General features: G+C 37.3%; 1 protein-coding gene across 1 annotated transcript; it reads right to left on the bottom strand.

Moving 5' to 3' along the window:
* Nucleotides 1-303: 303 nt before the first annotated feature.
* Nucleotides 304-26,365, bottom strand: MUC7 (mucin 7, secreted). The gene is made up of 3 exons (XM_008587092.1): nucleotides 26,345-26,365; nucleotides 17,163-17,801; nucleotides 304-699 (listed from the first exon to the last, which is right to left on the bottom strand). The coding sequence occupies exons 1-3, from the start codon at nucleotides 26,363-26,365 to the stop codon at nucleotides 304-306; spliced, it is 1,056 nt and encodes a 351-aa protein (XP_008585314.1).
* Between the last annotated feature and the right edge of the window lie 473 nt (nucleotides 26,366-26,838).

Below are 26,838 nucleotides of genomic sequence, written 5' to 3' on the forward strand. Positions count from 1 at the left end.
ACTGATAGCTGTTGGAGTGACTTCAGTTACAGTGGTGTTCTCTGGGGTGATTTAAATAAGTACAGCAACGATGGCTGGGTGGTTTCAGCTCCAGCAGTTGTTAATGGGGTAGTTTTGGGTTCAGCAGAGGTTTCTTGGGTGATTTGAAGTTTGGTGGCTGTAACTGGGACGGTTTCAGATTCAGCAGTGATCTCTTCATCAAAATATCAAGTTTGATGGCAGTCTCTGAGGTGGTTTCAGATTCAGGAATAGTCTCTAGGGTGGCTTGGAGTTTGGTGGTGGTTGTTGGGGGTAGTTTCAGGTTCAGTGGTGGTCTCTGAGGGTGGTTTTGGGTTTGAGGATAGTTTTTGAGGTGGTTCCATGTTCAGAAGTTTTTCCTGGGGATTCATGTTCATCACTATTTTCGGTGGGGGGGGTGTTAAATTCATCAGCAGTTTCTGGGGTGGCTTCAAACTTGGTTGCAGTCTGTGGCTTGGTTTTGGTTTTAGTGGTGTTCTCTTGAGTAGATTCATGCTGATTAGTGGTTTCTGGGGCAATTTTGAGTTCAGCAGTGTTTGGTGGGGTGGTTTCAGTCTCTGGGGTAGCCTCCGTGGTGGTGGTTTTGGGTTCAGAAGTATTTTCCAGAGTAGTTTCATGTTCAGCACTGCTTTTTGGAATGGTTTCAGGTTTAGTGGTGGTTTCTGGGGGTAATTTCAGTTTCTAAAGTGATTTTGCATTCACTAGTGGTTCCTGGGGTATTTTGGAGTTTGGTGGTGGTCTCAAGAGTGGTTTTGTGTTCAGTAGATCTCTTTGATACTTTCATGTTCAGCAGAGCTTTCTGGTTGATCATTTCATGTTCTGCAGTGCTTTCTGGGAACTTTTGGATTCATCAGTAGTTTCTGAGGTGCTTTCAGGTTTAGTAGTGGTCTGCGGTTTGGTTACAATTTCAGGCATGGTCTCTGGGGTGTTTTGAGGCTTTCAGGTGGTGTTGGAGGGTAGTTTCATGCTCAGCAGTGCTTCAGGTGTGTTTTTAGGTTACATAGTGATTTTTGAGGTTATTTCAAGTTTAGTCGAGGTCTACTAAAACTGAGGTGGTTTTGAGCTCAGCAGTAATTTCTGAGGTGTTTTTGAGTTTAGGAACTGTATCTGGGGTGGTTTCTTGTTCACTAGTCTTTTCTGGGGTAGTTTCAGGTTCTGCAGTGTTTTCTGGGGTAGTTTCCATTTCAGCAGTGGTCTCTTAGGTGGTTTCAGGTTCAGTAGTGGTTTCTAGGGAGATTTTGTGTACAGCAGTGTGAGGAAAATGCAGTCAGTGTAGTCAGGCCCCCTCACCTCATATCCGGCTGGGTATGATCCAGCACGTCCATTGTAAACAAGTTATGTAAGAGTGGTGTAACTGCACATGCATGCCCACGTACTCCTTGGCTTGTTGCCACTGTTGTGTACTTTTGGTATAAAAGACAATGGCTCTGAACCGCTGGCTGGCAGAGCTCACATCAGAATAAAGCATGTCTATCTTGTTATCAGCCACCAGAATTGTTTTTCAACTACCTGACTGTGAGGAAAATGGAGTTAGTTTAGTCAGGCCCTCTCGCCTAATATCTGGCTGGGTATGATTCAACATATTCGTTGTAAACAAGTTATATAAGAGTGGCATAAGTGCGCATGAGTGCCCATGTATTCCTTGGTTCAGTGCCACTATTGTGTACTTTCGGTATAAAAGGCAGCGGCTCTGAACTGCTGGCAGTGGAGCTCGCATTTGAAATAAAGCATGTCAACTTTGCCAGTGGCTACCTGATTTTTCTTTCATTTACCTGACTCACGACCTGCACAGGATAGGGCAGAGGGGTCTGTGATCCAGCCCGACATGCAGTGTTTTCTAGTTCAGTAGTCATTTCATGTTTGATGGTGGTTTTAGGTATGATTTCATGCTCATCAGTGTTTTCTGGAGGTGGTTTTGGGTTGATTTGTGGTTGCTGAGGTTGTTTGGAGTTTGATGGTGGTCACTGGGGTGGTTTTGAGAAGGACGTTTTTTTTTGAGGTGGTTTTTGATCTAGAGGTGGTCTCTGGGATGGATTTGTATTCAGCAGTCCTTTCTGGGCTTCGGGTTCAGTGGTGGTTTTTGGAGTGATTTCTTGTTTGGTGCTGGATGCTATTGTGGTTTAAGTTTTGATGGTGGTCACTGGAGTGTTTTAAGCTTCAAAGGTTATTGCTGTGGTTATTTTGAATTCAGGTGTGATCTGTTCAGTGGAGGTTATTGGAATGGCTTCAGGTTCAGCAAATGTTACAAGACTGTTTTCAAGTTCAGTGGTAGCCATGGGGGTGAATTCAGGATAAAAGGTGGTTGCTTGGGTTGTGTTGTTTATTTATTTTTTATTGAAACAACTGATGATACATATTTGTGAGGTACAGAGAAGAATATCAATACCTGTGTACAATATGTAATAGTCAAATCAGGGTAATTAGTATATTCGTCTTTACAAAATGCTTCAAGTTTAGATGTGATCGTTGGTGTGGTTTCAGACACGTTAGTCATTGTTGAAGTTGTTTCGGGTTCAGATGCCATAAAATGGGTGGCTTCAGCTTCAGTGGTGATCACTGCTGATTTTAGTGTCAGTGGTTGGTGGAGTCATTTTCGGTTTTGAGGTGACTGATAAGGGTGTTAGGGGTTCAGGGATTGTTGAAAAAATGTCTATAGTAGATTCAGTAATAATGCCTTTAGGTTCATATAGAGTGCTAATAGCAACTTGGTTGGGCAGAAAAAAGGTGGTGGTTGCTTCTGAAAGGATTTTTGAAGGAATTGTTTTATACTGAATTTGAAAGACAGAGTAATCAAGACAGAGTGATCAAGACAAATTATGTGATGTAAAAATGGCATTAGAAATTGCATCTTACAAATTTTTCTACATAGATGATAATGTTTTGGTCTATATTCTTGCCTTCTTAGATTTGGTATTTTCACTTTATCTATGTGTCTGTGTGCTAAATGTGGCAATGTGTGAAGATGAACAGTGCTAGTTTTATGAACAGGATGGTATTTTGAGAAACAGGAAAAAGCAGTTGGCCCAATTTTTTGTGGGAGTATTTTTTTTTTAACTTTTACTAGGCTATAAAGAGAGAAGAGAATATTATTCACTAATAAAATAATTATTAAAATTTAGGTAAATCAAACATCATCTAAATTCAGAAGTGTCCTTTTACTATTTTATCTTTTGATGAAGTACAGCACACATACATAAAACAATATATAGTTCAATGAATTAAGAAGGCAAATACTTCTGTAACCACAACACAGATAAAGAAATAGAACATGTCATCACCCCATAAGACCACTTTGTCTCCTTCCCAACTTTATCCCTTCTTTCTCCTCAAAGTTAATGCCTCTCCTAGCTTCTAACATTTATGTAGACTTATTTTAAAATTCTTTTTTAAATTATTATTTTATTTTATTTTATTTTGTCAATATACAGTGTGGTTGATTATTGTGGTCAATTACTGCAACCTCCCTCCCTGCACCCTCTCTCCCCTCCCTCCCAACAATGTCCTTTCTGTTTGCTTGTATCAACTTCAAGGAATTGTAATTGATGTGTCTTCTTCCCTCCCCCCACTCTGGTTTTTTTTTGTGTTTACTTATTTTTAGCTCCCACAAATAAGTGAGAACGTGATATTTCTCTTTCTGTGCCTGACTTGTTTCACCTAATATAATTCTCTCTAGGTCCGTCCATGTTACTGCAAATGGCAGTATTTCATTCTTTTTATAGCTGAGTAGTATTCCATTGTGTAGATATGCCACATTTTCCATATCCACTCATCTGATGATGGACATTTGGGCTGGTTCCAACTCTTGGCTATTGTAAAGAGTGCTGCGATGAACATTGAGGAACAGGAATACCTTGGACTTGATGATTTCCATTCCTCTGGGTATATTCCCAGCAGTGGGATAGCTGGGTCATATGGCAGATCTATCTGCAACTGTTTAAGGAATCTCCATCATTTTCCATAGAGGCTGAACCATTTTGCAGTCCCACCAGCAATGTATGAGAGTTCCTTTTTCTCCGCAACCTCGCCAGCATTTATCGTTCATAGTCTTTTGGATACTAGCCATCCTAACTGGGGTGAGATGGTATCTCAGTGTGGTTTTGATTTGCATTTCCCGAATGCTGAGTAATGTTGAGCATTTTTTCATATGTCTGTTGGACATTCGTATATCTTCCTTTGAGAAATGCCTAGTTAGCTCTTTTGCCTCTTTTTTAATTGGGTTGCTTGTTTTTTTCTTGTTGTTTGAGTTCCTTGTATATTCTGGATATTAATCCTTTGTCAGATGTATATTTTGCAAATATTTTCTCCCACTCTGTTGGTTGTCTTTTAACTCTGTTAATTGTTTCTTTTGCTGTGCAGAAGCTTTTAATCTCATTTGTTTATTTTTCCTTTGGTTGCCCATGCTTTTGGTGTCATATTCACGAAGTCTGTGTCCAGTCGTACTTCCTGAAGTGTTTCTCTTATGTTTTCTTTGAGAAGTTTTATTGTTTCAGGGTGTATATTTAATTCTTTAATCCATTTTGAGTTGACTTTAGCATATGGTGAAAGGTATGGGTCTAGTTTCATTCTCCTGCATATTGATATCCATTGATATACCAACCTTCCTTCCTTCCAATTTTTTCTTTTTTTTTTTTCTGTGAAAGGCCATTGATACTTTAATTAATTAATTAATTAATTTTTTATTTTATTATCATTTTTTATTGAATCATAATTGATTATACATATTTTTTGGATTCAGTGTTGACATATGTTGATCAAATCAATATTACTAGTATGTATATTATTATAAATTGTACTTATTCTTTATGCCCTTTGTCCAATCTCTCCCTATCCCCCCTGTCGCTCCCCCTCCCACCAGTGATAACCTTAGATTTTTTCTCTCCCTCTGAAAGAGTAATGGTTACTCTGTTGATTTTTTGCGTAGATGATCTGTCCAATGCTGAAAGGTGTGTTCAGATCCCCCACTATTATCATAGAGCAGCTGCTTCTTCTGTCACTCTGGAATGGGCTTTGTGGAGAGAGAAATCCTATTCTTTTCTTTGGTCTCTGCTGGTGACTCTTCTTGTGTCAATGCACTCCAGTGGCTGGCGGAGCATCTGCGTGGTGGTTGTGATGTCTAGCCACTTTTGCAGCAGCTGTGGTTACTGTGGTGGCTGTGGTGAGCCACCCACATGGAGGTGATGTTTTTGGCATGCTGTTGGCACTGGTAGTGTGCCTGGTTGTGGGGGAAGTCTGGTCCCTAGCTCACTGCCTGGGTCTCCGGATGGGGCCTGAGGTGCTGGTGATGTGCCTTGGCTGGAACTAATTTTTTGTCCTTTGCTTACTTCTAAAATGGGGGAACTTCCTGTGGGAACCAGTATTTGAGCTGTGTTGTTGAGCTAAATTGCTGCTTTGCTGTTATTTCCCTAGGGAAGACTTTTTGTGCAGCTCATGATTGAATGGTTGACCTTACAGGTACTTGTGGCCCTCCAGATACCCGGTGCACCTGGGTTTTATAGAAACTCTGATCTTGGCCTGAATCTTTTCATCAAACTGCACCCCATGCAATTCTGCATTCCCAACCAGTCTCCTCTGAGTGATCCTGTGCTGATTGGGGGGAGGATCGGCTGTCCTTGCTGTGTCCCAGTGTTCTCCTGGTGGGCCCATCTCCCTCACTGCCTGTGCTCCGGACACTTCCCGTGGGATGGGCCCTGTGCTGGTCCCTTGTGATGACTCACCAGTCTTTGAATGGCTCTCCTTTTTCAGCTGTTCTGGCTCCTTGCTCTTGCGTGGGTCCGTGGGAATCCTATTAGTGGTCTTGCTGACTTGGGGGCTACCAAGGCCCTCTTTTCCCCTGTTGCCTCCAAGCAACTCCATCTGAAGGGCACAGTTATGGCTTCATGCTCCATGTGCTCAGCAGTTCCAGCCTTAAAGTGGCTGTGGCCCGATATGCTCAGAGCAGTTTTTTCTTTCTCTCATTGTGGCTTCTCCCCCTTCATGAATTCTGTAGGTCTCTCCTCTTCCCCTGAGCTCCAGCAGCCCTAGCTTGGCTGTTGTTACATTTTTATAGTTGTAGGTTAGCTGATTTGTGGGAAAGAGTGACACTGGGGACCATCTATTCTGCCACCTTGACTGGAACCTTCTTTCCTTCCTTCCTTCCTTCCTTCCTTCCTTCCTTCCTTCCTTCCTTCCTTCCTAAAAATGTGTTATATACGAGCACAATACATACATAAAAGGGGAAGTGTATACAAGGAAAAGTGCAATTTGTAATCACCTGTTGAGGTGGCATGAAGAAATTTTCTGAAATCCAGAATTAAAAACATAACACCTAAAAACAACTTAATGGAATACTCTTGGGAAGGTCTTACATGTTCTTCACAGCTCATGGTCAAATAGAGAGAGAAAGATGCAAAACGGAAGGGAAGAAGACCCTACTCAAAAAAGAAGACACATAGACAGCAATGATTTATTCATAATGAAAATATAAGTAATAAAGCTTCTAATAAGCCTGTTGAGCAGAAAGGAATCCTCAAATGGAATGAAAAACTAAAGGTTTAGCTGAAGTGACTTATTCCAAGCTTCAAGTTATTTACTGGAGAATTTAGCTAATGATCATTTAAAATTTATTTTTTCTTTCCTTCTCTTCCCTTCCCTCCCCTCCCCTCCCTCCCCTCCCTTCCCCTCCCCTTCTCTTCCCTTTCCTTCCCTTCCTTTCTTTTCCTTTCTTTCCTTCCTGTCTTGGCTGTTCTTAAACCTTTGCATTTCTATGTAAGTCTGATGATTGGTTCCCACAAAAAACATCTTGGGCTTTTGATTAATATTATATTTAATCTATAAATCAGTTTGGGAAGAATATTATCTTTATAATAGTGAGTCCTTCCATTCATAGACCTTATATGTTTGTGTACTTAGGTCTTTAATTCTTTCAGTGGTATTTTACAGTTTTTAATGTGGAGACCTTGCATATCTTTCATATATTTTTTTCCTTAGGTGCTTTTTTATTCTCATATCTTCTGGTAAAATCAGTAGAAAATATTTCACTATAATATAGGCAAACTGTTCATATCACCTACTCCTTAGAAATGAAGGTTTGGGTCACCCCCCCAGACAAAGAACTACCAGCTGAAGTCCTTGTTGAGTAAAGAGGAAATACAGGCTGGATATTTGAAGAAGGAATTTATATGTTTACCTCTCAGCAGTTTAATTTTTTTCTTTTTATCTTCAGTTTATGAAGTGTTTTGGTTTGGTTTCCTTTATATATACTCTGTTTACATTGTTAGGTCCTGACTTTTACAGAAAGGCCTGTTGTATCTTCCCATTGAATAAGATGCTGTCTCTGGGGTAAGTTATACATTATCATTTCAAGAAAATATTCACCAATTCCTATTTTATTTAGTGTTATTAACATAAACAGGAGTTAAACTATTTCAAAGCTATTTCTGTATTTTATCCCTGAATCTTCTCTAGTTTCTGATTTATGGAAGTTGTGATGTAAATACTAATAACTGTATGTTATGGCTTTTAGCATTTAAAGTGTTTTCTTTTGCTTCTCTAGATTGCTTTTTGGTTTCATTCTACCTCATTAGATAGAGATATTATGATTCCTTTTGTTTTATTTGCATTTATTTTGTATATCTTGGTCTATTCTTTTATATTTTAACTTTTCTGAAAGTTTTTTTTAGGCACCCATTGTTTATAGTTCTCTGATAGAGTTTGCTTTGTTAGCCAATCTAAAAATCTCTATCTTTTATAGGTTAGTTAAGCTCATTTACATTTATTGATACAATTGATATGTTTGGACTAAGTTCTGACATTTTATACACACACACACACACACACACACACACACACACACACACACCCCTCTGTGTTTATGTTCTCTCTTTTATTTGCTCTCTCTTTGCTGTATAAGTCTGTGTTTAGGAAGATTTAAATTTGATTCTAATAGTTACCTGTTACCTTTATACCAATACCTTGCATAACGACTGTCCTTATTTCTGCTTCTTTTAATTCTAAAAAGTTTTTTTTTAAAAAAAGAAACTGGACATTGTTTATTAATACACAAAAGCCCATATACTTGTGGCAGCTTGACCAAAACATTAACTTCTGTGGATATGACAAGCTGACTTACCAGTTGGTTGTTTGGTGAAAAAAGAAATGTTTTAAAAATCATATGCTTAAATGATACTGAATAACTTGATGAATTTATGTCAACAGTAAGAACACACCTACCAGAAGGACTAGATGTGAAGATGGCAGGTGCAAATGACATGTAGTTACTAACCCATTCAGTATTATAAATTGTAGACACCTTTACCAGATTCAATATAAATCAGTATAAATTATTTATAAATCTTTACTGAGAGATACATTCAGATTTGAACACCAAAGGGAAGGTTTTTGTCCAAATTATTATGACTCAAACTGTTTACTAAAATAAAGGCGAAGAAAATAAAAATTGCAACCATAATTTCATTTTAAAGAAGAATCACACTATGGGTCAGTGATTCTTTGTTGATGGCACTCAGGTAATAATCAACCCTTGATAATCTGAACCCTTGACAGAGCTCTGACCATGTCTGAGTTATGTGACTTTTTTTTTTTTTTTTTGGTCATACAGTATCATATAGAACTGGGTGCAATTTGATTCAGTAAGAGAGAAGGCATGGCATAGTGTCAAGCTGGCACCTAAGGAAGATGATTTTTTTTTTACTTGAACATCAATAGCTTTGCTTCTAAAAGAAAGAGAGTGGTCAGATGTATAAAAGTTTTACTCAAACAGCAGTATCAACTGGAAGGGTGACAAGTGAATAATTGAATGTATAGATATAATTCAGTCCTGTTAAATATGCTGCCCAAAATTATAGCACTTGGAAAGTTAAGAGAACACAAAAAAGGTTGAAAATTATCACTGTGAATTTGCAAAGATATTCTAACTAAAATAAGAAGGATGAAGGATTGTAACTGATAGGATTTACCTAGAAGCTGGAAGTCAGAACCCAAAGTCCAAGAAGCAGGAATAGTGTTTTCATCTTTTCCTGTTATGACCTGAAAATGGTCAATTGGTTATTTCTGTTAGCCACATTGATGAATATAGTGGTTATATTCAATTTATTCAATTGAGAAAAATGCAGTTTACATTTTTATATAATCTTCAAGGGAAATAGCCTTCTGGATAATGGTAATGAGAAAATGTTCAGGAGCTTTACATAGAGAAATTATCCATTTTTAAAATGATAAAGCCATGATATAAATAGCTAACTGTATTGTTTCTTTAAAAAATTGTAGTAGTGATTTTGCTAAATTTATGGTTAGGACATTTTTTATTTTTTCACATAGTGCATTTAAATCATAGTCTTTCCTAGGAACTTATGCATGAATAAAAAAAAGAAAATTATTGCCTTGCTTTCAGGTGATACAAGAACTTCTCTTTCTAAAATTTCGTGTTTATCGTCTCTTGAAAAGGCTTTTCTTATGTCATAAGAGTCTTACTAATTAAGGATTTAAAAAGCTTATACCAGTGTTAAAGCATTTTCAAGTTCTTCAGACCTCCCGTCTCTCAGAGGACAGTTACCCCTCACGTCCTCTCCTCTATGCATCAGACTGAACTCTTCACACACTAGACTATTTCTTTCGCTGCTTCTAGATGCTTTCTGTAAAACAATTAGATTGCCTCTCAAGACTTACGCAAGGAAACAGAAAAGGGGAAAGGGACATGGCCATTAAATATTATTTTTAAAAATTTGATTCTCGTATAAGTAGAGAGTAGAATAGGAGTTACCAGAAGCCAAAAAGGGAAGGAGACTGGGGGGAGGGGAAACAGATAGGTTAACAGTTACAAAGTTACAGGCAGAGGGGAAGAGTAAATTTTGGTGTTCTAGGCTGATTATAGCTTATAATGTTATACTGTAAATTTCTAAATAGCTAGAAAAGAGGATCTTGTACATCATCATCACAAAGAAAAGATAAATATTTAGGTGATAGATATGCTATCTACTGTAAGGGAATCAATGTACAATATATGCATGTACTGAAACAACATACTGTATCCCACAAATATATACAATTAAAAAAAAGTTTTGAATTGTGATTTTCAATGTTTTAAAGTATTTATTATATTCAAAAGTGGTCTCTGAAAAGTATGACCATAATAACATGCTATTCAACATGAGTGAAAGAATGTATATCCTACTAAAATAATATACAAGGTAGGTTATGCAAGATTTCATAGAAGGAAAGTGTGTTCTGAAGCTGAAGAGGACATTTTTGAAAGATCTGGTACTTTAGTTGGGAGAGCAAATATTCTCCTGGCAGCAAAAGGGAATTATCTTCTCTCACACCACTCCACTCCTCAGTGTGGGAGTCAGGTGAGGACCAAAGATGTTTCCTTGTATGTAAAAGGAAAAAATGGCATCTTTCTTGTGGAGTCACCATAAGAAGTAAATGACCTAATAATGTAAAAGCATTTTGAAAGCTGTAAAGTGATTTCCAATTGTGTGGGCCTTATGTGATTGCTGTAATTTCATATATCTCAATTCCCAAATCCTCAGCTTTTTAGATTGTTTAAGAAGTATTTGTTGCATGACTTCTCTATGCCAGGCTCTGTGCTGGGCATGGTAGAGGATACAGAAATTTCTAAAATAAGTTTCCTGTGGTGAGAAGGTCAATGTCTATAACAGGAGTCATGTGTAAGGTTATCTAATAAAAGCTGAAGGAAACATGATTATCGGAGAGGTGTAACAGAGGTTTCCATCACAGTTCTGGATCAGAGCAGCCTCAAATGTGTTCCATCTGCTGAGAGTTTAATCTTTATACAGTCTTCTTAGGTGACTAGGGTCTCTCTGAATCTCTTGAGTTTGTAGTTCTCCTTCTAGGAATCTTGTATCTCTGCAAAAAAAAAAAAAAATAGAAGAAGAAGAAAAGAAAGAAAAGTACTTTTAATCTCAGTTTCCTTACAAATGTGGTTTCTGTTCCAAATCTTTTTCCTCAGGATAAAACCTCCATATTTTCAAAATAAAATAATGAAAAGATAACATAGCGCTGCAAGATTTTTTATGCAAAAGAATCTGAGTAAAAGGAGAATTCAGAAGTTTCAAATTTAGAATTCCCAACACCTACCTTTATGGTGGGGGGAATGCTTCTCATGTATAGGTCAAAATGTTGGTGAAATTCGGTGGAGGCGAGTTGCTTTCTTATGACTCTCTGGATGGCTGCTGAATCAAATGCAAGAGCTTTTTAAGGAACATACAGTCTTCAATGTTTGTTGGTGATAGGAGAAAGTTTTGTTGGAAGGGAAGGTCACTTCTGGGTTGATAATCTTTATCCACAGAGAGAAATGGTAGTTATGATGTTTGGAAGCAGATCTTCTCATACCTATTCATTACTGAGGAACAGTGAGATTCTTTGAGTCACATTGTCCCAGTGAATGTTTTGTTCTGGGATTAAGCTATGCAAGTTCTTTTGGGCCTTTGAATTCCCACTGCCATTCGTATTAAGATGCCAAATTATTTAAGATAACTTTGTACCCATAAGATTTAATTTACTGTCTAGATAGCCTGCGACTTGGGCAAATATTTATTAAATCTTTTGAAAGTGCACAGAATAGTTCTATGCCCCACGGAAAGGAAAGATGTGAAAGACATTGGCTAGATGTTCACCAGACCCATTTTAAGTTCCTGGGAACACAGCTAAACTGAATTTCCCACGATCCTTGTATCTAGGGGCCTGTGTATGGTTGTGGTCAATGGAACATGAGCAGAAAAAAGTGTGTGAACTCCTAAGCTAGGCCATTAACATATGCCCCACTTTATCTTTCACTGTCTTTGATCGAAATATAAAGGAGGTAGAGTTGCCATCTGGCTGAAGGGAGAGAGCATAATCATGCACAGGCCTTAAGATCAGAGCTTAGTTTGAAGAACAACAGAGACCAGAAAGGCTCAGGTGAATTTTTCCTTCCTATCTTTGCTCAAATATCATCTTCTGTATGAGGCTTATCTTTACATCCTATTTAAAATTGCAGCATGTTCTCTTCAGCATTTTCTCTCCTTGCTCTTTCTTATGTGAAGGTATCACTTTTGACATACATGGTAGGCAAAATAATAGCTCCCCAAAGTGTGCACATTCTGATTTCCAGAGCCCATGAATATGTCGTTACACAACAAAAAGGGAATTAAGGTTGCAGGTGGAATTAAGATTATTAATCATCTGATTTTAAAATAGAGAACTATTCTGGATTACATGGTGGGTTTAATATAACCACAAGGGTCCTTAAAAGTGGAATGAAGTTGTAAAAAGAAGAGTGGAACAGGTAGGCAGAAGAGAATGAGGGGAGATGTGACTTTGGAGGAAAGGCATAGAAAGATGAAATATTGCTGGCTCTGAAGGTGGAGAAAGGGGCCTGTAGAAGATGGAAAAGGCAAGGGAATGATCTTCCTTAGAGGCCCCAGAAAGGATCTCAGTCCTGCCAACACCTTGATTTTAGTTCAGTGATACCCACGTAGAACTTCTAACCTACAGAACTATAAAGAATGCATTTGCTTTGTTTTAAGCCACTAAGTTTGTGGTAATTTGTTACAGCAGTAATAGAAAACTAGTACAATATACTACCTAACTTACAATATGATTTACATAGTTATTACATGTATTAGGGCTTTCCTGAGATACAGAACCAATAGCACATATATGTAAATATATGAGAGTGGATTTATTAGGGGAATTGGCTCACGTGATTGTGAAGGTTGAAGTGTCCCATGATAATCAGTCTGCAAACTGGATGCTCAAATAATTTTCTTTAATCTTAATTTTGAACTGCCTAATAAACTGTTCTTTTATATTTGTTGTTCCTTCACACTTACAATCATTTTACTATTTTTTTCTTAATTTTGTGTTTGAATGTTGTGTTCAATTTTTCTCTTCCTTGTGGTAACATTGTTTTTTTCCCTGGTGAATTTGCTTTATTCCCAAGAAATTGTGATTCTCTTTCTCTCTTTTTGTATCTCTGTAAGGATGCGCTACTTTTTTGCTAGCCATATTTTACTGATTTGGATTTTCCTGGACCACCTACTAACCAGGGTACCACATAGAGAGGATGAAAGGGATTAGGGAAGTTTTCACAGTTTATGAGTTCAAAAAGCACCTCTTCTGTTTCTACAGAGACACTTGGTTCTTTAACGATTATTGTGACTGAGCCTTTCTGCTTCTTAGATTCGTATTGTGTTTTATGAAGATGAAACACTGCTTCTTTCAGTCTCCACCTCTGCTGATGACCTTGTTCTCCAAGGTGATTCCCTTCTCACTGGAGTTGGTGGAATTTCTTTGAATGCTGAAATTTTGTGTTGTATAAAATATGATTCTGAAGAGCATTGGCATTAGGGATTTTTAATTATAAATAAAGTTCTAATAATTTTTAATAATTTAAACACATCTGCTGATTTAATTTATATTGACCAACTTTGTCAATTCTGTGACTATATCTCATGTGCTTGTGGGTGAGGTGAAATTTAAACACAACTAATCATTTATAAAATCACCTTGTCAGACATTATATATCTGGTATGCATTAAAAGAGCTGTATAACTTCCACTATCAGTGCTGTTGTTAAATTGAATGGCAAAAATCCATACCAGGTTATATCAGAATAATAAAGAATGTTTGTACATGTTATTAGTAAATGTTTGATGAGTAAATGCATTGTGGAGGACAGAATAATGGACCCTCGAAGACACCCATGTACAAATCTGTGAATATCTTACCTTACACAACAAAAAGAACTTTGAAGGTGTTATTAAATTAAGAATCTTGAGAGGGAGAGATGATCTTGTGTCATCCAGGTGGGACCAGTGTAATCACAAAGGTCCTATGAGGAAAAATAGGAGGCAAGAGAGTGAAAGTTTGAAAAAGTGATGTGCAGACAGAAGTGGAGAGAGAGATCAGAAGAGACTGTGCTGCTGGCTTTGAAAATGGAGGGTGGGGCCATGAGACAAGGAAAGCAGGTGGCTTTAAGAATCTGGAAGGAAGCAGTTTGTCCCCAGGAGCCTTGGGAAAGAATGCAGTCCTACAACACCTTGATTTTTAGGACTTCTGATGTTCAGAACTCTAAAACAATAAATGTGTGTTGCTTTAAGCCAGTACGGTTGTGGAAGTTTTTCACAGTAGCAATAGAATACTAATATATGTATTATTATTGAGTGGTCATTTTTAGCTGATTTATCTTTAAAAATCATAGGCACTATATCGATACAAACCAAAAGGAAAATTTTCTCAACATTTTTATAATCTAACTTTTTTACCACAATGTGCAAATAAATTAAATATATAAGCTGCTATGGTATGAATGTGTCCCCCAAATTCATATGTTAAAACTTAATTGCCAATGTGATAGTATTAAGAGGTGGGACTTTAGGAGGTGATTGAGTCATGAAGGCAGAGCCCTAATGGATGGAACTCGGGCCCTTACAAAAGGGCTTAAGGAAGTAGGTTTGTTCTCTTCTGCTCTTCTGCCATGTGAGGACACAGCATTCATTCCCCCACAGGATGCAGCTTTCAAAGCACCATCTTAGGAGCAGAGATAAGGACTTCACCAGACACTGAACCTGCTGGCACCTTGACCTTGGACTTCCTAGCCTCCAGAACTGTGAAAAATAAATAGCTGTTCTTTGTAAATTACCCAGTCTCAGGTATTTTGTTATAGCAGCACTAATGGACCAAGACATAAGCTCATTTCATTAACGATCATGGAAAACTAAGAAATTGTGTCCAAACTTACACTTTTCTTTCTCTGAGGCTTTTCAGTGAGTTTACTAAAAAATAATGTATGCTAGGTTCAATGTCTTCAAGACAATCTTTATGTCTTGAAGATTTTAAGCTTTAACTTTCAGGAATATCATTATGAACTTTATATTGTGTCTATCATTTTCATTAGGTTTTGCACACCTTACTTTCTTTCCTAGTGGGGCTCAACTTTTGGCTGAAGTCTGTTGATTAGAGTAAAAATTTTCCTCAAAGTTATCATCACTTATACTTCCAGATCTAGCAGGTGAACTTGGATCATGCCTCTGTATTTTTCGCTTCTTAATTCTTTCTTTTAATAAAAAAGTGAGCTATTTTAAGGGCAACTTATAAAGGTTCATTTAAAATGTTATAATTGTTACAAACTTTAAAAACGTTGATTTGTATATCCTCTTTTGCAAAAAATACCACGAAGTTTCTAGACACTTTTGTCAACAATGGATAGAATGGTCCCTCATTTTGCTTACTAACTAATCACAAGTTATGTTAGTAAAAAGAAACTGTACAACATTAATCCTCTTTTTACAGTGATGAAACAGATAATCAATCATGTGCCAGAAAAATTAGTACTAATAAGCAATAGACTAAATAACACATCTCTGATCAATGAATGGGTCGATCACTTCCCCTTCTCTGCCTTCATACTGCTTGAGGCAGTTGGGAATTGTGTTTGTTGTAACTGTGTTTGTACACAGTTCTTGCTGAGGATAATGTGATCTGTTCCATCCATCCTATTCCATTCCATTTCAGATGCTGAGCTACAATTTCAATTCATGTAAATGAAGTGTATACTGATTATGGTGAAGACTTCAGCCTCAAAAAAACATATCTTGGCCATTATAAAACCAGAAGTATCCCCAGGGAAAGGACTTGTTGTTGGATTATTTTAAAAAAACAATCCAAAAAGAAACAGAGCTGCTCCAGGATGAGCTTGGAAGGGACAGAATTAAGTGATAGGGATGAGATTTTTAATTATCAGACTGAGAGGCAAAGGGCAAGCACAGAATTTGGACTGGAAACATAGATTAATAAGATTAAGTTAATGTAAATAAATTAACCACTTTGTTTGAAGGATGAAAAAAACCTAAAAACTAAAGTGTAGAGATATCAAGTGCCCTACCCAGGTCACTTGGCTGATTAGTAACAGGACTGACAAGAATGTAAATCTTCATTTAGGCCTCTTTCACCAGTCTCAGAGTCCAAGAAAGGCAAGAAACTTCCAAATACACACTATGAAAATAGATTGCCATTTGAAGTATTTATTAGTTAGCAAAAAAACTAAATACAATCACCAGAATTATTTAGTAGTGACAGAAAAGAAATATACCTCCACATCCCAAATTAAAATCATCTTTATATACCAAGTGGATAAATTTTATTCTTCTACTAACTAAAGTCAGGGTTTTTCTTCAGTGATAATTTTGCAAACTTGACATTAGGGCAGAAGTTTGGTATGGCTTTAAAACACATTCCAATGTGTGACTAAAAGTTTTAGAAAATATTTTACTATTGAATACATTTCACATTGAATTAATGTAAATTAATTGAATTGACAGTAGAATATTATGAGTACCATGTGAACATACAAAAACATCTTCCTATGGTTCACAGAGGCTAGAATCAAGTACATTAGATGTAAAGTATCTCAGATATAATACAATGAATGTGAACCGTGAAGTTTAAACAATTACATGCTCTCAAAAATGTAGTGCCAGAGTCTTAGTTTGTGCTTGGCTGCCAGATTTTATTTTCATTCACTTCAAACCTTTACTTCCAACCAAATTTCCCCTTTCCTGGCTCACATTTTGAGAAATAGAATTTACTTTAAAGTTTAAGATGAATGTGTAAAGGATCTTGTCATTAATCAGCAGTATAATGACACGTCTATCTATAGATAGATATAGATAGATGATAGATAGATAGATAGATTATACATAGATATTCAGATGTTTTTGTTCCTCTGGAGAGACTAAATTTTATCCCTTTATGCTCATAGGATTAGATGAATCAGGTGGGTTCGTGACTGAGGGTACAATGGTGTAAACTTGTAGTTTCAAACATTTGGGAAAAAGTAAATGGTGATGACCCATACAATTCCCTCTCTTTATTTAATGATTTTCTCTCCCCTCAGTGGGCTATCTCTGTAAGTTTCAAAAAATGATTTTGAATCATGAACATGCACCTGGTTTGTGGGATAGAAGTGGTTTGTCTGGTTAATAGGTCATGTGGACTGAATAGTTTGATTCAAAGATTAGTGATAGTGCTTTGAATTTGAGTAATATAATTTTACTTTAGGATTGGTGGTAAAGATGATAGCTTTGCAGTCATAAATCACATCTTGTAAATGACAGAACACAATGTATGATGTACTATTATCTCACTATATAATCAAAAATTAGGTTCAGTAGATCTTTTAAACTTAGAAGAAGTTGGGAAATTTCTTCTTCTTCGGAAGACGAAGTCTGTTTAGTAGCTTGGGTTGTGGGTGCATCTGTTGTTTCAGGTGCAAGAGTGGTTGGGGAAGAATCAGGTGTGGTAATTGGGGCAGCTGTGGTCTCCGGTGGATCTGGAGAAGATGAAGGTAGGGCAGCTGTGGTCTCAGATGGAGCTGGGGAAGGTGCAGGTGGGGCAGCTGTGGTCTTCAGGGGAGGTACAGAAGAGCCTGTGGGGACATCGTTTCCTCTTGCAGGTGTTGTGGTAGCACTGTGAGCAAGAGCAGGTGTGGGATTCACAGATGGGGCTGGGGTGACAGCTCCTGAGGTGTTATTGCTGACCACGGTGTTATTTTTAACTGGACACTTATGTGGTCTGGGATATTGTGGGTGTTTGGGGGGTTTAATAGCTGAATGTGGAAGCTTATGTCTATAGGGTTTGCGTGGATCAACATGGAAAAACTTTTTAGCAAATGGACTTTGGTGAGGTGGTGATTCAAAACGACGTAATTTGTAGTGAAGTTGGGATTGATGGGGATAATTCCTTCTGTGCTGTAGTTCATGCTTCTTTCTTTGACCTTCACTGAACTATAGAAAAGAAAGAAAGTACAAGAAATGATAAATCCATTGATTTATCAAGTAAGGGGTCATTGCTGACCATGGGATGAACAGTATTTGTGGAGTTTTGGAATTGGAAACCAGATTGAAGTGGGCAGAGTGATTATCTTCTAATTTTACTAAATCTCAAGAAAGAATTGTTATTAGTGAGTTTTCTCTTGTCAGGTGTCTACTTTCCAGCTAGCTGGGATGGATATATTCCTGTGGGCTCTCACCTGGATGGTTAGGCAGATTTGCATTTTTGTGCCTGCAAAAAAAGTCTTTCTCTTCTTTCTCTTATAGAAAATGGTCAAGTAACTGCCTAAGGTCCCAGCAGAAGAGCTCCCTGCTTGCTACACCCTATTCATGAAACTTCAGTCAAAACCATTCAACTGAGGTCTAGAAACTCTTTCTGAATCATACCTCCCATATCTACCATTATCAATAAACAAAATAAAACAAACAACAAAAGCTCCAAAGTTTACCAAATAAACAAAATACCCCAACCCAGCTTCATACTCTTCATATATCAGGAAACAGTTTTTAACCTTTATAAGGTGGATAAAAAACTTTGGTAATTACCTTCTAACATTATTATTTAAAAATTAGAATTACAGACACTCAGAGGGTCCATGAATCATTTGATCTTGCAGAAAAAACAAAATGTGTTTTCGCATTTTGTCTGGAGAGGGCAGTCATTCTTGCATATAAAAAAAGCAGGTCAAATTATTCAAGGGAATCCTCTCCTGGAGATTCAATATGCAATCCAAATAATCACAAAACTGCTCTAATTGAAGTGGGATTGAGGCTTCATTTTCCACCAGCTCAGTCTCCACCTTTCCAGGTAGACTCTGAGGATGCTGTAAAACATGTCCAGATCTAGAGGAGTGTGTTTGAAACCTGTTGCAATAGACCAGTAGTGGAGGTTTGAATCTGCCCTACATTAAATAATTGAGTGATTTTGCGTAAGTCACTTAACATGAATGAATCTCAGATTACTTATTTATAAAGTTCTAGTTAGATTAAATTCCAGATCCAAAGTCTAATTCTATGACTTCTATGCTTCATAATAGTTATGAGGTTCATTCCCTTAATCAGATAATTAGCTTCATGAGGGCAAGGATTTTGTTTTGTTCACCTCTGTATGCCCGATACCTAGGACTATGCCTTGCACATGACAGGCACTCATTAGATATTTACTGAAGGAATGAATGCATGGAATTGATAATAACTAAGAAACAACCAATTTCTTACTGAATGAAATCTTAACATTTAAAAGTGTTTACTAGGATATAAAATAGTTTTAGCTATTTTACATTAGGTGACCAAAATAATAACTATGACATTTTTATCTGAAGGCAAATTAATTAAAATCCAATTAATTTTAATGTTAACATAGAAAATGTGTTAAATGACCACTTTGGCTGAATTACTTAATATGTATTGACTGATCATTATGATTGGCATTAGAGATGGCTATCACAGAACTTTTTGATTGAAATTGTGTTTGGGAGTCTCTAGAGCAGCGCCTTCCTCCTGCCAGTGTATGACCCAGGCAGTGCCTGTGGTGCTGCCTAAGGACACCCTGCCACAGGTGCCAGAGCCTGTGCCTTCCCACTCTGTGTGGCTGTTGCTGTTGTGGCCAGGGCCTCCTGGGAAACCCAGTGGGAAGCAGTGTGTTCTGTGCAGAGCATTAGCCCATCACCAGAACAAAAGGCAAGAGTATCTCCTGTGACAAGTGACCCAGGAGGAAGCCCCAAGCAGTCTTCCCACCACCTGAACAGAAGGCAAGAGTGTGCCATAAACACCACTTCTGCGTAGGTGGTCAAGCACAGCCACCATCACAGCTACTGACACTGCAAGGACAGCTCACTGCCACAGCAGCAACCAGGACCACCCTGCAGGCAGCTGGCTGCACACACTTGAATACCTTGACACTAGGAGAGGCACCAGTGGAGTCTGGAAAAACAAGGAAGTCTCTGTACCCAAAGCCCTCTCCAGAGTCATAGAGGAAACAACTGATCTACCAGATAACCAGACATCAACTTAGAAATACTAGAAATAAGATTAAACAAGTAAATATGACACCACCAAAGGAACACAGTAATACTCAAGTACCAGACCTCATATAGCAGGAAGCCCTTGAAATGACTGAAAAGGAATTCTGAGCAAAGATCTTAAGAAAACTCAAAGAGATAAGAAAAGACTCAATTAGAGCACACAGTGAAATGAGAAAAAAATGTCCAGTATATAAAGGAGGAAATTTACAAAGAAATTAATACCTTAAAAAAGAAATTGTGTTTAGGGAAGTTTGGGAGTGGATGAATTTGAAAGTTTATGCCCCTAAGGTTTTGAGTGTAGATAATTGAATAATGGAGGTGCTTATAATAAATACAGATACGCCAGGAAGAGCTCATTAAAGATATCAATCCTTGCCTGCCTGTCCACATCCATTATTTATTTGTATTAAAAAAGTTATTATATAGCATGTACTTTGTGTCAGGCCCTATTCCAAGTGGTTTACAAATACAAATTTATTTAATTCCTTAGAGACACCATAAGTGGGTACTATTATTATCCTTGTTATACAGAAGATAAAACTGAGTCACAGAGAAATTAAGCAACTTTTAGGAGAATGTGTCCCCATGTGCAAACCACACTTTTAAAGGGAGAGATGACATGAGGAATATGGAAAGAATGGGCTGGAGTCAAGAGAGAGGAGGGGAGAGTAAGCTGGAATTGGGGGAAGGAGGAGGTGAGACGGGTCTGGAGTCAAGGAAGGGAGAAGTGGGAGAGTGCGCTGGAGGCAAAGCGGGGGCAGAGAGGCTCATGCAAAGCAGAGCAGGGAAGGATGGGTGGGAAGAAGCAGAAGAGTCCTAAAATAACTAGAGGAATGCCAAATTCCTCTAAGGAAGGAAGAGGAGGAAAAAAAAAAGTCATGAAAGAAACAGAGAAAAAATCCAAAAGGGAGAGGAGTGGAAGAGTGCACTGTCAAAATCATACTTACTTAAAATTAGAAAGCACACTAACCTTCTGCATTTGAGGTTACTAGCCTATTTTTATGACCATTTGAAAACCTGTAACCCTTTTCTAAAGAGGAAGGAAGCAGTATGTTAAATAATGTTATGTTTAAAAGAGCTCCTTATCTGACCAGAATACATGCTCCTCAGTCTTTCTTTGAGACATCTGAAAAGAGGAACCAGACTATCTGCTTCCTGAAATCACTCCACCAAAGTAGGTTGTTGCTGGAACTCCATGGCTGGTCTCTGGCTGTGGGTTGGTGCCACTCTCTGGTCCATCCCTGTACTTTCTAAGGATCAGGTCCTTAGAAAATACAAAAAGTATTCTTGTATGTCTTCCTGAAAGTATTCCTGTGCTACCTTCTCATATTCACGTTCGTTGGAAACTCTTTCACTAGAAAGTTTTGGAGATTTGGGTGGTTTGAACAGTTTTATATATCCTGAGCATGTGGAAGAGATAATTCTTTAGGTTTCTGGATTTGTGGGAAGTACTATAAAGGGCTTCCTCAAAATAACAATCCAGATTTCATCATTCCAGGGTAGCATAATGATTTACATCAATTGGAATGTAAGTTCTATCTATTTACTAGTTAACAGTTATTATCACTGTGCACATTCAGACCTTAAAGCCTTTTCAACTGGATGTAAATAGCGTTCATAGCAGTTTTACAGTCATAATTGTTATATTTATACTGTGCTTTATAATTTATAAATGCGTGGATTCTCATTTACTCAACAGCCTTATGAAGCATACACTGTTATTACTATTTTACACATAGAGAAATTGGGGCCCTATAGATAGATTTTAAAATACTCAAAATTCATCTAGATATTCAGTGTTAGAGATGAGCTTAAGCTCACATCTTCTGAGCCCAACTTAAGTGCTCTTTCTGCTACACTCTCAGAAATCTTAGGTCCAGGGGAAAAGCCTAAGATGTCTTTTTTGGGGGGATATTATATGGTAAGTGGAAAATATGAAAATATCCAAGAGTAAATTCCATTCATTTTATCAGTTCCCCTGCCCCTCTATCTACTCTCTACAGTCATAATATTCTGAGGCTATCCAGCCTCATTCAGTAAATGCACATTCTTTTGAAAGAAGACTTTCAAATTTATTAACATAGAAATGTATAAATGTCTTACCTTAGAGACAACTATGGTTACTATTACAGCACGTATCACCTTTGATTATTATTAATTTTATTTTTGCTTTCCCAGTGCACACTAAATATCTTCAAGATCGGGTCCACTTTGTAATCTCTTGGTTTTGGAAACCTTACTTTCCTGTCCCCTTTTGTGGTTCCTCAGTTTTCTCTATCCATAACCAAACTTTTTACATCTTCTCCCAGATGATCTTGTAGGGTCTCATGGCTTCAAATATGTTCTAATTATAGACTTCATGCCTTTACTTCTTTCTAAACTCAAGACAATGTGTATCCAACTGCCTTCTTGACATCTCCACGTAGAACTCAAATAGTCATTTCAAACTGAACATGTCTAAAACAGAACTTTCTTGTTCATTTCTTTCTTTTACCACACAACAAATCCAGCAGAAGGTGTAGTAGATGCAATCACCAAAATATATCCTAAATCCACCCTCCTCTTTTGTTTTAACTGCTGACATTTAGTGCAGGTCACCATCATCTTTCATCTGGACCACTGTCAAAGCTTCCTGACTGGTTTCTTCATGTCAACTTTTGTCTCCTGCCATTGTTTTCTCCCCAGAATCCAGAGTCATGTATGACTCCGCTAGGTGCATGTATGACTCCCCTAGGTGCATCTTAAGGCTTCCTTACTTATAATTGAATTTATATTCCACATCAAAGACTAAAGGCCCTACAGGATCTGTTTTCTGCCTCTCCATTAGATCTCATTGGACTCCTTATAAGGTTGATGTTCTGTAGTTACTGACTAATTGAAATTAATCATTTCCTTGTGCTTCATCTATTTTCTTATGTTTTACAGAAAACAAAAGACATCAAGCTTCTTGGGAATAGGAATGGTCTGTTATACTTTGAAGTATCAATTAGCTTTATGCAATAAATGTCTGTTATTGATACATAAGGATAAAACTTACTGGGTGGATACTTACTGAGAAGCAAGCACTCAGTGCATAGATGCACACAAGCAGTGGCAGAGTTTTCATCTTTTAGCTGGCTCCTGGGAAAAGCAAAAAAATGGCTTATTGTTTGTTATGATATTGTGGGAGAGGGGTTCGTTTTGGTAAATGTCTTATTTTTGTTAGAAAGTACAGTTTAAAAGAGGCCAGTGGTTTCAGAAAATTATATATATATGTGTATATATATGTGTGTGTGTGTGTGTGTGTGTGTGTTTGTGTGTATGTATATATGTGTGTGTGTGTGTATTACTCCATAGCAGTGAGGCAAAAATGCTTTAAACCTAAAACATATTCTTTCAGAGAGGAAGCAATGGAGGAGAGTCCAGAATTATTCTTGTTATAATTTGTTTGCAATATGAATTTTCTATTGATACTAAAGATTGCCTAGGAAAGGCAGATCTTAGGAAGTTTAGCAATGAGAGAAAGAAATAATTTTCTTCTTATTTCTATTCTAATTCAAGAAGCCTCCCTGTTTGTTGACCTATCATGTAGACTACCTGGTACTTACCGAACATGGTTTTGTAAATGTTCCTTGAGATTCTTTTAGGCAAAGATGTTCCTTGTCTTTGTTATGAGGCTATTAGGACAAAGAACCATATCAAATGGACTCTTCCCCAAATTACTTTTACTGAAGATTTTGCCATTTGATGCCCTTTTTCTAAATCCCTAAATGGCAGGAATTATGTTTTATTCATTTTTATATCATCATGCCTGGTATATAGTACAGGCTTAAATGTTTTTTTGAATGGCTACTTCCAAAGGATAATTGCACTTTTTTTTTTTTTTCCTTTTTTGTCTTTTTTCGTGACTGGCAACGGATCGCAACCCTCAGTGTCGCGCCCGTACCGGACCAGGACCGGCTACGGGATCGCAACCCTCAGCGTTGCTCCCGCACCTCACTCAGCCAGTGAGCTGCCGGTCTGTATGTGGGATCCGAACCCTCGGCGGGAGCGCCACCGCACTTCCCAAGCGGCGCACTGTAGCAGTGCGCCACCAGGCCGGCCCGATAATTGCACTTTTGGCTACAAGTTGTAGGAGGGGAGAGTAAGGGAAGGATGTGGCCTTTTATTTTTCTTATTTTGATTATTTATAAAATATGTGCATGTCAGCTTATCAGCTTTAGGAAACAAAATAAAGGTTAAATCATTATATAGACAGATTTCATATCAGGGCAAGTAAGTTAGTGTGCATGTCAATGTGATGTGTTGTTACAACAGACACACTTCACAATACAGACCTGTGGTTTACCGAACTGGTGCTAGAGGCAGTCAAACTTGTTTTAAATCCCAGCTCTGCCACTTACTATGTGACTTTGAGTGCGTTGCAATCTTACATCGTGAAATTGTCTGAGGATTGACTGGAATAATATGTATTACTAGTGATCATGCCTGATCCATGATAAAGATTCAGTGGTAATTATCATTATAGTGCCCTAAGAAGAAAATAATCTGGCTCAACTGGAGAAAGGAATTGTTACTTATTATTTTATCAGGTTCCTAATATACTGTCAGATTTTCTTTATTTTCAAGATAAAAAAATATTCCAACTGATCATACTTTCTTCTAATAACATACGAGTTCAGTTGAGTCTGTTAATACATAGTTTAGCAGTTTGCAAGAAGAGAGGTGAATAACTATATTAGAACAACTACTGCTATTACTTAATATATGTATATATCTTGAAAACTGGTTTACAAGAGAATGTATCTAAAGTATCCACATACCTGGCGTGGTGTGAATCTTTTTAGGATGTTTAACCCAACTGCTTGCCTTCAGCCGATCCTTTCAGGATGGTAACTGGACGCAAAGGATGAGAAAGCACAAGAGAATTTTCAGGTTTTATAACTCTCCAGGTGAGCTTTTTGGAAGTAGGAAATGTATTGATGTGTTTGTCACTGTCACATGTGGCGACTATAAATAAGGCCTTTTGGAAACCTCTTATGTTAAGTGAATGTAAGGTCACTTCTGTTGAGGAATTTACTTTCAAAGACAAAGAAAGGATAGTTGTAGTTCACTGAGGTTGACAGCAGTCTTTTGTGCATCAATTTCTTCCAGATGAACACGGTGACAATCAGGGGTTCTCAATGAGTAATTTACTTGATTGATAAGAAAAGCGTGACCGTGCTTGTTGACACTTATGGAGATGTGAACAATCATGGCTCAGGTCCTCCAAACAGGAACAGATTTTCCACCCCTTCCTGTTGGCCTCTCAAAGAAAGCAGAGAGATTTCTCTCTGACAATTAATGTGATGGATTGCCTATTTTCCTCTGTCAATAAGTAAAATTTAGCAAAGAACAGGGGATTAAAAAAAAATAACATAATGCCAAATACTGGTGAAGGACAAATGCTGTACAGCTGAAAAATAAACACTGGATTTTTAAATATGAATAATTAAAAATTTTTGACTTTTTATTTTGAAAAAAATCAAACATCCAGAAAAGTAAGGAGAGTAGTATAATGTACAACTATGGATGCATTCCCTAGATTTCACAATTGTTAACATTTTGCTATATGTTTAATTGATTTTTTTTTGCTGAAATATTTTAAGGTAAATTACAGGAATCATGAGAGCTAATTTCTAAGTATTTCAGCGTTTATCTTCAAAAAACTTTTCTTTTATAACACACCTTCAATCTCAATGTTAATTCACGTATATAATCTAAAACTTAGTTCATATTCAAACTTTCCCATTTTTGCCAAAAGTATTTTGTCATTTTGTTCTAACCAGGACCCACTGACCGTGTGTTACATTTACTTGTTTTATTATTATTATTATTATTAATTTTGCAGCTGGCTAGTACAGGGAACTGAACCCTTGACCTTGGTGTTCCAACACTGCACTGTAATCAGCCAGCTCTTAAATTTACTTGTTAAAGTCTCTAGTTCCTTTTATTCTAGAAATTTCCTTCCCTTTCCCCCCCATGTTATTTTTGGGGAAAAACATAATAATAAAAAATAGCACAACAGTAAAAATAGTGCAAATAAAAAATACAGTATAACAACTATTTTCATAACATTTACATTGTATTAAGTATTATAAGTAATCAAGAGATGATTTAAATTATACAGGAGGATGTGCATAAGTTATATGCAAATACTATGCCATTTTGCGCAAGAGACTTGAGCATCCAAGGATTTTTTGATGTCCACAAGGTTGGGATGGGAGCCTGTAACCGATCCCCCGTGGATATGGAGGGACAACAGTGTGAAAAATTTGGAAATAATATGTGAAAATGACTAACATGTAGACTATAAGCCACCATTATGCCATATTTTAAATTAGCATTGGGTGTTGTGACATGGGACATGACATAATAGCCTCATAATATACTGCCCATTGAGTTCTGCTCTTCTGGAACAGAAAAGCTATAACTGTTTTTTTGGTCCTCACTCACCTCTACACCAAAAAGCTTCATAGTTGGGGCGGGGGGTAGGGAGGGGCAGGGAAAAAAAAGCAGCAGCAGCAGCTTCTTATTTGATTCAGTCACTACCAGACCTTGGTTGGTTACTCAGAAAGTTCACTAAAGTAGAATTTATAGTAGAAGGCTTTTGCTAAGCTGCTTTCTACCCTGATTCCCAGCCCTATAGATTTTTAAAGACTATTTTATGCTTTTTAGTTTTTCTGTAAAACATAAAGAGAATATGGAGAACATCAATTATTTCAATCAGTTAATCATAACAGCCTTTACTGTATCAATATTATTTTAGGATTTGTTTCTGTAGTTTGACATGTATTTTCTGTTGTTACTAAAGTTATGAGTTGACTTCCACTGGAGTTTAGACAAGGTCTTTGCAGGATGGAAGAGTCTATGGAATCCACTTCCTGGTTTAGAGAAATAATCTGAAGTTAAGAGCAAGAGAATTTGGCAGTGGTACCAACAGAAAATTG

This window comes from Galeopterus variegatus, unplaced genomic scaffold (assembly GCF_000696425.1).
Source record: "Galeopterus variegatus unplaced genomic scaffold, G_variegatus-3.0.2 Scaffold4248, whole genome shotgun sequence".
NCBI lineage: Eukaryota > Metazoa > Chordata > Mammalia > Dermoptera > Cynocephalidae > Galeopterus > Galeopterus variegatus.